At 42.2% G+C, this 15,967-nt stretch overlaps 1 protein-coding gene across 1 annotated transcript in view; it reads right to left on the reverse strand.

The window, feature by feature from the left end:
- Positions 1-1,403: 1,403 nt before the first annotated feature.
- Positions 1,404-15,967, reverse strand: part of lnx2a (ligand of numb-protein X 2a) — a 262,548-nt gene continuing 247,984 nt past the window's right edge. The window contains exon 11 of the mRNA XM_085999279.1: positions 1,404-5,731. Within this exon, the coding sequence (XP_085855405.1) occupies positions 5,596-5,731 (136 nt within the window). The 3' untranslated portion in view covers positions 1,404-5,595. The remainder of the gene's footprint in view (positions 5,732-15,967) is intronic.

The raw sequence follows: 15,967 nt of genomic DNA on the forward strand, positions 1-15,967 counted from the left end.
TGTCTCAACTCTTTATAGCATTAGAAATACACATTGATCAGATATTAGCCAGCTTATTTTTTTTTGATATACCTTTACATTATTTAACTGGGTTGCATGTGTCTATAGAACAGACTGCAGCCTTTTCTGGAGCTATTTAAAATACTTGATCATCACTTCCTAGCACCTAGTCAAGGTTGGCTGCTCCAGCCCAGATACCCATTTGTAGATAGATTGGGATTTACCATTGAATTTTGTTACAGGTACATTTTTTCCTTGGCCAGTGTTATTGTATCATGATTGTTCAAGTGACCATTTGGCAAAATAACAGTTTGTTAAAAGAATAGGAAAACAATAGTTATGTTAATCGAGGGATTTCTGGCTGAAAATGGAGCTTTCATGGCAGACCATTTTGCGATGCTACATTCCACACGTAGCACCACTTTCAATTTCAATGGCGCCGTGAGACTAGCTTTTTCAAAACTGCAAGACTTTATTGGGGCTAATGCCTACTGACCAGCCAATCAGAATGTGTGAAAATCTTAGGGGGAGAAATTCGGTATAGCCCTGTTTGGGGTGCTAAAACTTTGAAAGTTGAAAAATTTGTGCTAGGCGCTAATCATTCCCGCCTCCTGCGAAATTCAGCTTTAGCGCTCCAAGAGGGAAGTGGAGTGCTAAATCAAGCGCTAACCACTTCTCTTAGGGTGCTAAAGTCTGAGAGCGGGGTGGCATCGGCAGAGCACTAAACAATTTTGAGCGCATTGTAACCGGCATTCTTTCATCACAGAGGCTGCTTTCCTCGCTTAAAGGGAAGGGCCAATGATGCTGCATAAGCTAGTTGTCGTCCGTTCTGTTTTGCAAGGCGACCTGGGTGACTGCCATTACAGCCCCAAACACTCTCACAAAGTGGAGGGCTTGGACATCTCGCGCCAATGAAACATTAAAAACTTTGCGCAGGCGCCAGACTGGTGCAAATAATAAAGGTTGCACTAGCTGTAAAGCATTCCCTTTAATTAACGCTCCCGAAGCGGCGAGCTGAGATCACAATGCCCCCTCTAGCTGGTGTTGTCGGCGCAAGGTGATAAAGCAGGGGCTGTGAGTGAATTTTCCATCCGGGGCAATGAACACTTTATGATGTCACAAACTGCGAAGTGCTAGAGGCCCAGGCGGTAAGAGTTAGTGCCAGTGCTAAACCGGCACTGAAGTTCGCAGGCGTCACTGCATTCCAGGCACTAACCCCTTAGTGCCCCGCCCAGGCGCTAACATACCGAATTTCTAGCCCTAATCTTTTCATACATTGTTCCAGGACACCTTTTTCAATACACCAATAATGAATCTGGATGATATGCAACACAATTAGAGAACATCAAAATTAAGATTTCTACAAACTATAGTCTGTTAACACATAAAATTACAAGTCGATGCATAGTTTATTCTTAAATATTTTATTGGGGTGAAAACATGTAGGAGTGGTTAAAATTGGTTATGGCACAGCATTAGAACATCTCAATCACTCTAATTCATTCTTATAATTCAGACATTTTGAATTAGGTTTCATCCCTCTACAAACATTGAGATTTTGTGTACTTACTACATAATGGATATATAAATTTAAAAAATGCATTTTAAAGTCAAGCTTTAAATGTACATTGGCAACTCAATAAATAACAGACAGCTTAAGTTACAATTATTTTGTCAAAGATTCAGTTCATCTATTCATTAAGCTCTGTAAAACTTTAAGGATGATGTGAAAAATCTGGTGCATTCTAAAAGGAATCAATTATGCTGTACCATTTAATTACAAAGTATTACTTGAATGTGGTAGTATTAAGTGTAATGGGGGAAAAATTGAGTTGCGCCCCCTTTATGGCAATAATTTCGCCGGGGCGCTACTTTTAGCGCCCCGAAAAAATTAGCACCCCCGCAGCCAAAATTCACTGGTAGCGCCCCAAGAGGGAAGCGGGGTGCTACTGGAAGTACCCCGCCTCCCTCTTGGGGCACTGTGAGTGAGCGGCACGTCGCGCCGCGGTACTGCAGGCCTTCCTCCCCTTCTTAAAGGGGAGGTGCCTAGCCCAGTGCGACCCAAGGCCCAGCTGGGCCACCAGGGATCGGAGTGCCGGCAAAAGAGCCTGGCACTCAAGAGACGTGCCAGGTTCACGGAGTGCAGCCAGCACTCCGTAGGGTGGGGGGGGGGGGTGGGGCTGCAGAGGAGGCCGGGGACAGCAGAGGGGGCAGATGCTGGCAGACGGCCAGCAACAAAAATGACCGCCCGGCGCCTCCCCTTTAATTTGCGCCGCCCCGACTGCAGGCAGCCCTGACCCCGTCGGACATAGCGTCCGGCGGTAAGTCAGGGGACGTTACCGAAGATCACGGCCGAGGCGCTGTGGTTACCGCCGCCGCTACCCTCGTAGGGCGCTAATGGGAGGCGCAAAACAACCGAACTTTTAGGCCAATGTCTTTCTTAGCTTCAATTACAGATATTAATCTGTACAACACTGAATATATCTAACAGTTACAGTAATTGGAACTTGTTTCCTGGATACAATGATGCTAAGTAGCTTTCTAGTGTATTTTCCCCAGATTTATCTAACAATCATAAAGACATTGGTAATTGAAAACATTCAATTATGTGCAATGAAGATTTTGACCATATCTATAAAGTGATGTTATACTATAGATCAGTGTTGTCCAATATGTTAGTCACTAGCTACATGTGGCTAATTGAAAATCCAGATGTGCCTAATTGCATTTTTGGTCAGTGAATAAAAAATGATTGAGCATGTGATCTCAATACTCATATGTACATGGTGTAAATATGTGTACTTTAACCTTTTTGTGCATTTGTTGATTAAATTGTAAGACAAAAAGCATAGCATTCGAGTGTTTTTTGATCATTGTGTGTGCTTCACTTCCTTGGTTACTGCTTATTGGCTTCCTGCTAAAATGGTGTGTAACATTGGTAAAAACGCTGGGCTTCAGCACCGTGGAAACACCAGCAACATTGTATGGAGAGGGGAGTTATCATTGTAGTCAGCTCGACCAATAACTGCTCCAGGCCAGAAGAAAGCAACCCAACTAATGATGAGCATTTCTTACAGGTCCCATCATGGAAAAGGTCAAGCAGCATCCAACTGTGTTCTGGATGGAGAGCAGGGGCAGGTCTGGGCGTCTCATTGTTCAAGTTAACATTCTCAGTCAAAATACTGCTCGCCACTGCTGGCCAAAAACTTAGAAGCTGCACTAAGGTGTGGTTTATATACTGATATAAATCCATTCCAAGATTCGGTGAAAGAGAAAGACTGAAGTTTCGTAGTGACTGGTGGCAGATGTTTGTTAAGCAAATATGCATTGTGAAATACATTTACCGGTATTGTGTGTAAGGCATTTTTTTTAACTAAAATTAGTGCATGTGGCTAAACCGGTGCTGCTGCAGCCATGCCTGTAGCTAGTCAGTGATTTCTGTTGGACAATACTGCTATAGATACTAGTCTCAGACCACTACAGTGTGATGCACAGTTGGCAGGCCCAAGCTTTACTGCTGGCTGCACTTTGCAATAAACTCAGCATCAAAGGTACACTGTACATATGTACAAGCATGCTTACACGGTGTTCGTTTCCCTGGGCATGTTAGGAGTAGGCAGGAGCTTCAGTTCTCTGCCAGCATTGAAATGATTCAAAAGTAAGTTTACAAAGTATCCAGGTGGTTTACTAAGCTGCTTAAGCAGCTTTTTAAACATGACTTCACTGTTATACTAGTTCCAATGCAAAACCCGTGTGGTCTGAGACTACCCACTAGAGCTCCTGTCTTTAGTTTCAAGGAGTCGGATTGGGATATGTTTTTGCATTGATAGGAAAATGAGATATGATGGCACTGTACATTTGCTTCAATGTATAATCACAGCGTTGTCTGACAAATGCCTGTTTCCAGTTTTAATAAAAAGCTGGTTTGCTGGCCATCTAATCCATGAACTGGTAATAGGAGTCAGCATTCCTGATACCTGACTTTTACCTGTTGTACTGCCCACTCTTTGATTCATTCAGCACTATTAAAGTGCTCTCGTCTTCCAATTTCCCACTTTAATGATGCATCTGCAGCAGAAGTATGAACCTGTTTTTTCTCTTTACAGAAGTGACGAACCCTCTTTGTACTTGCATTATTTTCTGGTATTTTTTCACAGAATAGCACAGAATTTGGAATTTATGTAAATCTTAATGTATCCCGAAAGATTGTTTATCAATGTGGCTCCTAATTAAATGTATAAGTCCTAATATGTAAATAATAAAATATATTTAAAGCTTTTAATCATTATTTTCACATCATCCTTTAAGTTCAATTAGGCTAAAAGAAGCAGCTGTAATGAAGGTTCATCCATCAATAGCTTTTATTTTCTTTTATGCTAATCTTATGACTGAATGATTAGAGATGAAGAAAGAAAACTGTGAATGTAGAAAATTTGAAATAAAAACTGAAATTTCTGGAATTGCACAAGCAAGTAAGCATCTGAAAATGAAAGCAGCTCAGCTTTTGGGTGGGAACCTTCTTCAGAACTTATACAGAGTGGTTCTGATGAAGGGCCTTATCCAAAATGTCAACCTATCTTTTTCAATGCCGACTTACCACCTATGCATTTCCAACATTTTGTTTTATTTCCCAATGGAAAGATTACTTTATTTGCAACATTTTAAATAGTAAAATTTAATCAAATAAAAGCATATATACAGTAAGAAAACCTGTTTTCTAATACTGATCAACTTGGAGAAGTATTCTATTTTAGATCAGAACTTTTGAATGTAAAATCTCCCTTTTAATATATCAATAAATCATACAATTCATATCTTCAATCCAACTATTGTGATGAGGTATTAAGACAACAAAACACTTAAAAGCTACTTTAAAATAGAAAAAGTGAACTCTTAAAAAAGATAAAAACAGGCACTCTTAACAGCTTGACAGCAGGTTTAGGGCCTTGAACCTCAAAAGTGGCTATATTAAAGCTGGGCATAGTACATGTGTACATTTGAATATCTCAAATACACTCATGTCCTACACCCAATATTATATGTTAGAGCTTTGGAAGTTCATGTCCCCTGTGATGCAAGTGTTGCTAACAGTTTCACTTCAACAAAAATGTACTGTAGTAGGAAGTAAGTGCACATACAAACATCAGCTTGCAGGATGATTCAGTGAAATGAATTTAAACACTGTAGCTGTATTCTGCTTTTAAAAGTCATTTTACACTGAAGCTACATTCATGGTAATATGAAGTTCAAAAGTCACTAAGGCTTGGACTGGCTGTGGCTGTCTGAAATTTATCTGACTGGTAAGGCTTTTTAGATCTGTGGGTAATGATAATATCTGATTACATAATTTCTGATAATCTTGAATTTGTTTTCCTTCACTAGTCATGAATAAGGGTTACTGATTTAACAACAGTTGAATAGATGTGCTGATCACATAATGGAGTTGCAAATGCGAATAATTTAAAATTTTACAAAAGAGTACATTATAGCTTTATATCCTGCTGGCCACTGATCGATAAAAATACTCAGTGAATCCTTTACTATTTGAATCCAAAGTTCTTGTACAATGCATGATTCTTAATTGTTTGGCTTATTTTAAATAAGGCTTCCAGGCCACGATATGACAGTTAGTGCTACTTTGTTTCGCTGCTCTTTCAGCATTGGGACAAGAGCAGAATGGCTCATGCCTGCTGTTGAGAGTCCATTCACTGCTACAATCATATCACCACACCTGTGGAGAAGAAAACAAAAGGTATTATCCTTTAGATTTCACAGGTTTTTATCTTTTCTGTTTCTAATCATTTATCAAAAATGAGAGTTTACAATGTTGTAAGAATATTCACAATAGCACCCAGCTACAAAATAGTATGTTAACATAATTGTATTATCTTATTTACTATACATGGATAATTTTGAAATATAGGTGGATTTTCTGATTTGTGGACTCTCATTGTTTACTGGCATCTGCCTGGCTGCTTCCGGACTGATGTACTGCCAAAACTTCCAGTCATTAATCATTCCAGGCAGATTTTTGCCTGCACAGTGGACAATAACTGAGAGCTTGAATGGTGAGAAGAAGGATTTCCTGAGTTCCTGCAGGTACCTAACATACTGTAGCAGCAGAGTTTAAAGTGCTTATTCTTTTCTTCTTCCTCTTCCACCAAACTGCAATGGTAGATTAATCTTTAGATTTAGAAAGAAACATATTGCTTGGGAATACATAGGAGGAAAAATTCAGTATCGCCCCGTTTGGGGCGCCATTGTCGGCCATGCACAAAGTTTAGCGCCTGGCGCTAATTATCGCCTCCGACAGCAAACTTGGCTTTTATCACCCCTGGAGGTGATTGGAGCGCTAAATCAGGCGCTTCACATCTGTCTTAAGGCGCAAAGGCCAAGGAGCGAGGCGCTACATCACAGCGCTGGCGAAGCTCATGTGATGTCAGTCAGCAATGGAACACAGACACACTGGCTCTGGCCAGTTCTTAAAGGGGAGTTCTGACGAATGGTCATCGACCTGAAACGTTAACTCTGTTTCTCTCTTCACAGATGCTGCTTGACCTGCTGAGTTTCTCCAGCATTTTCTGTTTTTATCTTAAAGGGGAGGGTTGATCTTGCTCTCCATCCACATCCTGCTTATTGCAGCCTTGAATCTCGGCCTGGAGAGACCTGTACATCAAATCTGCTGGAAAGAACAATGGAGAGACCCAGGGAAAGAGCTCAGAGTGCAGCCCCCACAGTCTCTTCTAAATAGATACAAGGAAGGGCAAATCAAAATGAACCTGCAAAGTGCTGCTCAGTATGTAAAACTCCTTTACACAGCGTTGAATCTCTCCAGAAATCTCTCTCTCTCTCATAATGCGTGGTGCACAAATGTCACCAACAAAAAAAAGGCAGAAAGTGGTCGCCTTTAAATAGCGCTCCCCCAGTCCCTTTCTACTGCAAAACGCTCCCCTCAACCTGTCGTTGCTAGCGACAGGCGGTAAGGCAGGGGGCGCCACTCAATATCTGGTCTGGGGCGCTACGCACTCGACTGACGTCACGATCGGCTGGCGCAAGAGATCGTGGCGGCAGTGTTTAGCGCCGCCACAAAATGTCTAGTTAATTTCGCGAACGGTGCAAACATCGACGCGACCGGGCGCTAGTTGTTTTGTGCCCCATTAGTGCCCTCTTAAGGCGCTTACGGGAGGCGCAAACAACTGAATTTTTCCCCCATAGAATTTTACAGCAGAGAAATAGGCCATTTGGCCCAACTGGTCAAGATCAGTGTTTATGTTCCACACAAGCCTCCTCCAACCCTACTTCATCCAATCCTATCAGCATAACCTTCTATTCCTTTCTCCCTCATGTGTTTATCTAGCATCCCCTTAAATGCATCTATGCTAGTCGCCTCAACTACTCCTTGTGGTAATGAGTTCCACATTGTAACCACTCTCTGGGAAAAGTTTCTCCTGAATTCTCTATTGGACTTATTAGTGACGATCTTATATTTATGGCCCCTAGTTTTGGTCTCGCCCACATGTGGAAACATTTTCTCTAAGTCTGCCCTATCAAACCCTTTCATAATCTTAAAGACCTCTATCAGGTCACCCCTCAGTCTTCTCTTTTCCAGAGAAAACAGCCCAAGCCTGTTCAATCTTTCCTGATAGGTAATAGAAGTAGATGAGATCTTGTATGCAGAAATGGAAGTAAGTAGGTGTTCAATTTGAAAATTGTTATGTGCCTGGATTTCAATATTAAAAGGAAATGGATGGATGATAGAAAATAGAAAGTCATCGTGACTCACTGGGACATATGTACAGCTCCTATCAATTATTACTGACTGAGTGATGCGAGTGGGAGAAAAATCTGCGTAGTTGCATAAAAAGTGCACAAACAAGGAAAGTGAATGCAGAGTTTTAATTACAGGCAAACTAACAAGTCAAAAAGTTGCAAACACATTTAACGGAGGCATTTTACATTATAACGATGCTAAGTCTTCAGCATCTTTCATTTACTTTAGATCAACTGAATACTGAAAAGCACAATCTGTAAAGATCTGGCAAAAATAAACTACAAATGCTGTAAATCTGAATAAGAACAAAATGCTGAAATATGCAGCAGGTCCTTCAGTATCAGAAAAGGAAAAAGACAAATTAACATTTTGGGTTTTGGCTCATTGTCAGTTTGGCAGCTACAAAATAGCTTTGTAGTCAGTTGTCAATGGAGATGCTGTGTATTTCTAGTATTTTGTTTTTTTTATTTCATTGAAGATCTGAATTGTGTATGATGGCGAGAGTTTGTTAAAAAGCAATTTCAGTAGTTCCAAAAGTCAGTGGTCAGCAAGCTGCAGCAGACTCTCATTTAAGGTTTCCCCTAATGACCTAGAAACAAAATATATAAAAGAAAAAACTAAAATTAGACTCAGTGGATCATCTGCTTTAAGCTCCCGTTTCATATGGACTGATGGGAAGGGCATCTCAAGACTCTCATTATTTCTCACCAATGGAAGGTTCCTGAAAGTGCAGCAGGATATTAACAGATAGTCTATGAAATAATGATGCAATGAGGCAAAAGAGGACTGTCCTTGTTAGAACTCTGGGGCACCCTCCCTGGAGAAACACAAGCCAGGACATAGCTGACAGGATGATTGTTCTCTCGAATACCCAGAGGACCTAGCAGCAATTGTGGAAAAAGATGGCAGTGTTGAGGAAAGGTACCAAGATAATGCTACTTTGTAGATTCCTACAGCAAACTATTTGTTTCAAGTATGCATGCCACAAACGGTGTGCTCAGAACTAACTTTTCTTTTGCTGCTCACCCTTCCTATCATGCAACCTTACAGCCCGTTCAATGCGTTGCTTGCATGGGCATACAGTAGCATGGCACACATTCAGGATGCCAGTTATATCTGGAACTGTTAATGGTACTTCACAACCAAATCCTTACAACACACCCTAGCTGCATAATGCATGTTCAGTTACTTACACAGAGGATGCGTTGCTGGATAGTCACATGAACGTCATCAATAATCCCCTAACTTTTGTGAAATGCAGTAGTAGGGGTATGGTAACACAGTGGCTATGTTACTGGACTAGTAATCCAGAGGCATGGACTAATGATCCGGAGACGTGAGCTCAAATCTCACCACGGCAACTGGGGAATTTAAATTCAGTTAATTAAATAAATCTGGAATAAAAAGCTAGTATCAGTAATGGTGACCATGAAACTACCGGATTGTTGTAAAAACTCATCTGGTTCACTAATATCCTTTAGGGAAGGAAATTTGCTATCCTTACCTGGTCTGGCCTATATGTGACTGCAGACCCACAGGAACTATTTTTGAGCCTACCCCTGAATGAGCTCGTTTGCACACAATTAAAAATCTCCTCCATTGTGCTACAGTGAATTAAATCCCTACATAATGGAAATTGTTGGACGCAGTATGCAAAGATTAGAAAGTAAATATGCGTTAGATTTTAATTCAAGTTTCACCTAAAAATACTTCACTTATACAAAAATATAGAGGGGGAGAAATTGGGTGAGTAGCGCCACCCGTTAGCGCCTAAAGAGGCAGGCAGTGGCTGTAGCGCCACTGGCTGCGCCTCCCGCGATATTCAGGAGGGGCACTAATGGTGGCGTTAGCCTGTTGCGCTGCGCCGCCACCGATTAAGTCATCGGTGTGCGCAGTGCCCCATTCGCGATATTTGGTAGCGAACGCCGCAGTTGCGCCGTTCGCTACCCGCGCCCGGTTCACGGGGCCTTACTGTGCCGGCAGTGGCGCAAGTTAAGGTGGAGGTGCGGGGCGGCCGCTTTTTCGGCGGCCGCCTGCCAGCACCTCCGTCCCCAGCCTCCTAACCCCCACCCCCCGCGGCATTGCCGGCTGTTTCCCGAGAGCCCGGCACTTCTCCTTGGTGCCGGGCTCATTTGCCGGCACTCGCGAGCGGGGATCGCGCTGTTGCAGGCACCTCCCCCTTAACAGTGGGAGGAAGGCCTGCAGTACCGCAGCGTGCCGTGCCGCAGCGTGTGGCGCTGCGGCACGTTGCGCTGCGATAATCAGTTTCAGCGCCCTAAGAGGGACGCGGAGCGCCTCGAGCCTCGCCCCGTGTCCTTCGAGGGGCACTGAAACTGAATTTCTGGCGATCGGTATTACTCCGATCGCTGCGCTAAATCCTGCGCTCAGGCGACTTTTGCACCACAACCCAATTTCTAGGCCAGAATGTTCAACCATGGAATACTACAGGTATATAGAGGCATCCAGATCATCAATATACTTACTTTTCGAAAGAAAGACTTGCATTTATATAGCATCTTTCACAACCTCCAGTCGTTTTATGGTCACCATTACTGATACTAGCTTTTTATTCCAGATTTATTTAATTAACTGAATTTAAATTTCCCAGCTGTCGTAATTTGAGTTTACGTCTCCGGATCACTAGTCCAGTGACATAACCACTATGCTACCGTCCCCCTACTACAGCATTTCACAAAAGTTAGGGGATTATTGATGACCTTCATGTGACTATCCAGAAACGCATCCTCTGTCGATGAAGTACTTTTGAAGGGTAGTCACTATTATAATGTGGCAACCAATTTGTGCACAGCAAGGTCCTACAAACAGCAAAGTGATAATGACCAGATAATTTGTCTGGTTGGATGTTGGTTGAGGAATAAATGTTAGCCAGGACACCGGGAGACACCGTAGAAGAGTTAGTTTAAAAAAAATCGCAAATGCAATTGCAAAGCCAATTATGCGTGTGGCATGCATGATGTGGTCTTTCCTCAATCCACAAATATCCAGGAAGAGTACACATGCATTAAATGTTGGAAGGTTGTGTTGCTTGAGAAGAAAAATGCTGAGCTTGATCATGATCTGAACACACCCTGCACCATACAGGAGGAAAGGTTTGTGGAACATAAGTTCCAGGAAGTGGTCAACCCACAGGCAGAGAGGGTTCAAGAGTAGGAGAAATGGGTGACCACTCGTAGGGCAAGAAAGCAAGCAGAGAGGAGCAGGAAACCCCTATGCAGCAGAAACTGTCCAATTGTTATTCAGTGCTGAATGCTGGTGATGAAGACAAGATCGGAGATACGAGATAGGTAACCATAAGCAGTGCCATAGCACTATGGAGCAAGTGGTTACCCATAGGGGTAAAAAGAAAGAGGAGAATAGGTGAGTGGTAATGGTGGGAGATTCAATTATTAGAAAGGTAGCCTTGTTTGCAGGGCATGTCATGGCAAAGGGCAAGCAGCATCCAATCGCATTCTGGATGAAAAGCAGGGTCTGGGGTGTCTCTTTGTGCGAGTCAATATTCTCAGCAATCACTCTAATGAAGTCAAAGCACAGCTCACAACTGCTGGGAAAAAACCTAGAAAGCTGCACTAAGATGCGGTGCAGACGGATCAATCCATTTCAGAATTCCAAAATTTCATGAAAAAGACTGCAAAGTTCGCACTGAATGGTGGCAGATGTTTGTTAAGTTAATATACACTTGAAGTACATTTACCTATATTGTGTGTAAGGCTTTTTGTACTAAAATGAATGCATGTGGCTAAAACTGTGTTGCTGTAGCCACGCCTGTGGCTCGTCAGCACTTTACATCGAATCGACAGCACAGAAACAGGCCATTCAGCTCAACTGGTCTATGCCGGCGTTTATGCTACACACAAGCCTCCTCCCACCCCTTTTCATCTAACCCTACCAGCATAACCTTTTATTCCTTTCTCCCCCATGTGCTTATATAGCTTCCCCTTAAATGCATCTATGCTATTTGCCTCAACCACTCCTTGTGGGAATGAGTTCCACATTCTGACCATTCTCTGAGTAAAGAAGGTTCTCCTGAATTCCCTACTGGATTTAATAGTGACTATCTTGTATTTATGACCTGTAGTTTTGGACTCCCTCACAAGTGAAAACATTTTCTCTACGTCTACCTTATCGGAATTTTAAAAACCTCTCGCAAGTCACCCCTCAGTCTTCTCTTTTCTGGAGAAAAGAGCCCCAGCCTGTTCAGCCTTTCCTGATAAGTATATCCTCTCAGTTCTGTTATCATCCTTGTGAATCTTTTGTGCATCTTTGCTAATGCCTCTTGTATCCTTTTTATAATATGGAGACCAGAACTGTGCACAGTACTCCAAGTGTGGTCTAACCAATGTTTGATACATAACTTCTCTGCTTTTCAATTCTGTCCCTCTAGAAATGAACCCCAGTGCCTTGTTTGCTTTTTTTTAATGGCCTTTTTAACCTGCGTCGCTACTTTTAGTGATTTGTTAATCTGTATCTCTAGATCCCTTTGCTCCTCTACCCTATTTAGACTCTTATTATCTAAGCAGTATGTGGCCTCTTTGTTCTTCCTACCAAAATGCACCACCTTACACTTATCTATATTGAAATTAATTTGGCAATTACACATTCATTCTGCGAGTTTTTTAATGTCTTCTTGTATTTTGTCACAATCTTCTTTTGTGTTAACTGCACTCCCCAATTTGGTGCCGTCCACAATTTTGAAATTGTTCTTCTGATTCCCGAGTCCAAATCATTAATGTAACTTGTGAACAACAGTAGTCCCAGCGCCAATCCCTGTGGAATACCATTTCCCACCTTTTGCCAGTTTGAGTAGCTACCCATAACCCCTACTCGCTGTTTTCTGTTTTGCAGCCAGCTTGCTATCCATTCTGGTACCAGTCCCGACTCCACATGCTTTGACCGTAGTCATGAGTCTGCTATGCGGTTCCTTATCGAAGGCCTTTTGAAAATCCAAATATATTACATCTACAACATTACTCTTGTCTACTCTTTCTGTTGCTTCTTCAAAGAATTCAATAAGTTTTCTACTAAAATTAATGCATGTGGATAAAATGGTGTCGCTATGCCTGTGGCTAGTCAGCGATTTCTATTGGACAATACTATAATAACTAAAACATGCCAAGCCATAATGATATGGTGCCTGTTAACTTTTCAACTGACAGAATGGCAGAGTATGTGAGAAATTCAGAGTATGTGAGAAATTCATAGGTGGGAAAAGGAGCAGCAATAATCAGTACTAGCCTGGAGATTACCCTCTCCAATGGGTTCTACAGAGCAGCTAACCATTATGTCTAATGTTATTAAGAGTATGAGGTTAGGCGTCTCACTGCCAGTCTCTTCCTTCAGTTGTATGTGTTCTTTCCTGCAATCATAAGGAAATTAAAGTGCTGATTATTTCATGAGCCCTGCCGTGCAATTGGTCACTGTCCATCCTAAAACAAGAATGCAAGAACATGCAGCATGCATTTGGGTGTTGGTGGAGACTTGAAGGGTTTCTTTGTAATGTGAAAGGTGTGTCCTGCTTTGAGATAGTATTACATAGGCCAGAGGGCTCCCTAAAGATGGCCTAGCATCCTATGTGAGCACACAGCTGGTTAAGGTGAAAGTATCTGCTGCTACCATGCCAAAACAGAATAGTGGAAAGAGACAACTTCAGCAAACTTCTTCAATGTTAAATTTCTTAAGCATTTGGGATGTCAGGGTCCTGACTGCTGACATAACATTGGCCTGCCTATCCACCTCTTCTCTAGCTGCTTTCTGAGAATAGTTCCCCATCAAACCAAATATGGCAAACTGCCCTTTGCCTCGCCTCTCTGAGCATAAACGTAAAGGCACTATCTAAAAAGGGAGTAGTACTCCTTCCTTCCTGGGGCGTTATTGATTCTTCAGCTACCTTCAACAATTCAGCAAGAAACAATAGGCTTGCAAAGAACTTCTTAACACCAGAAATTGCAGTTTCTCCTTTAGTAAGCAGCAGCTGCTCATTATGCTGCTGCCCTAATATCCCTCCTCTCTTCCTACAAATGGCTGTTTGTCTCCGATTCTCTACATTTTCTTCTCCCTTAATTTATCTTTGCTCATCTTCCATTCTTTGTTTGGCTAATACACACATTCTCTCATTGTCTGCATGTATGTTTGTCCCCAACTCTTTAAGGCCGATTTTTATCATCCTGCGGGAACCGGGTGGGCAGTGAGTTAAAATGGACACAGTAACTTACCCTCTCCAATCTCTCTGCCTTCCTGTGTGATGCAATTTTCACCTGCTCTCTTGAGCAGGTGAGAAGCACACCTGCTGGAAGGCAGCGGGATCCTTCTTTAAGTAATCAGATTGGGCTCCGACTACATCATTGGGGCCTGACTGCATACTTAACCCGAGGCCTGTGCGTGGAAGCCATCATGATGTCCCTGCCAGGCCAACCTGCCAGCAAGTGGATCTGGGGCCAGAAGAGGCCCAAAAAGGTAAGTACTTTTAATTTTTTAAAAATGTTTCATTGGACCTTGTAGGCCTTCGGGCTCCACAAGGAAACCTGGAACATTCCTTGACCTGGGCTTCTCTCCCCCTCCAGCAATTGCGACGCCCTCCTGACACCCTTTTAACCATCGCTTTGGGTCCCCGGCGGTGGCTTCTACCACCTGAAATCTCACGTCCGCCCGCCGACCAGCTAGCACTTCCCACCAGGTTCGGGTGGAAGACTCCTGGGTCTCACACTGTGGAGGGTTGGACAGTTTTCCAACCGCCTCAGCTCTCACCCGCATGATTCCCGCCAGGATTTTTAATTTGTGTTCTTGTCTCCCCCTCTTCTGGAAGTCTCTCATTCTCTTTGTCTTCTCTCTTCTGCATCTCTCTCGCTCTCCTTGCATGCTTTGGACAATTTTTTTTGCTTCACTTATACTAACTAATATAGTAACTAATTTAAAATGGTTGATCAATTTTATATCAACGATTTGTAAATTTCACATTTGATATCAAGTGATTCGGACTGGAACATAAGTTAATTGGTCATTATATCATTTTCCTACTGTATTAATGTAATGGTTTCTGGTGGCGTGTGAAAGATGATTATTTTTTGCAGTGGTTAGTAGGGGAGCGTGGGAAGCCTGTGTTTAAAACTATATATTTCATGACCACAAGAACCTTGCCACTGTCAAGTTGTTTTAAATTATTGTTCTTTACTATATTTTTATTAAATCTATGTGCCAATTTTTGTCCACTGATGTAAGTCAGGTCTAAATGGTTAAGAATTGGCGCTAATTCCACCGGAATGGTAAGGTACTAACATTACTCAAATGCTTCCAGGTCAGCTCATTTGCATAACTATTCACTGATCCAGATGTAGACTTGGGCAGGTGTTAGGAGCACACCAGTAGGAGAAGCAGAACATTTTCATGTACATAAAATTTAAGATGGACAAATATTCTGAAAGCATTTAGAAAGGCTCAAAATTATCTCAACTCTTCAACAGTCTTTGCCAAGGCTGAAGGGGCATGGGATTAAGAATGACAGACAAAAATGAAGGGAAAAGAAACCCCATGTGAAGGCTTGAGGCTGCATCTGGCTGGATCTATCAATCCTATGGTGCAGCTAGTAGCAGGCTCTTTTCACAGATGACACAGCTCTATTTCAGGCTTTCTGCTGACCCAGACCCTATAAAGCACCAGTATATGCAGATGTGGGTGCATAGGTGTTGACAGAGCAGCTATTATGCAGGCTGACTTGCTTGGCATTCTTTATTGTCCTCAAATAAGGGTATTCCCATTGGGAGACCTATTGATGTCAGTAATGATGGTGAGGCAAAAAATAATTAGCACAAAAACCTAGGTGCCAGGAGAAAAATCAAAGAAAAGTATGAAAAATGAGTCAAAAAGGGAGTTTGCTGTGCGCAACATTGACTGCTGCATTTCTTACATTGTAACAGTGACTGTACGTCAAAAGTACTTCATTGGTTGTGAAATGTGCTATATAAATGCATGTCTAACTTTTGTTTTCTGCCTCTTTTTATGGCTTATAATTCTCCTTGAGCTGGTACACGAGGCCAGTTAAGGACAGGAAAGTTTACGCTCTGATCTTGTTTTATCGTACTCACGTAATATCTATAATATATTAAAAATCTTACAGCTGCATGGACTTCCTGGCAAGTTTTCCCTTTATAAATTCCTATATCCACATTTATAATGGAAATTGCC

This window comes from Somniosus microcephalus, chromosome 10 (genome assembly GCF_052327205.1).
Source record: "Somniosus microcephalus isolate GS21.2 chromosome 10, FLI_Smic_1.0, whole genome shotgun sequence".
NCBI classification, from domain to species: Eukaryota; Metazoa; Chordata; class Chondrichthyes; order Squaliformes; family Somniosidae; genus Somniosus; species Somniosus microcephalus.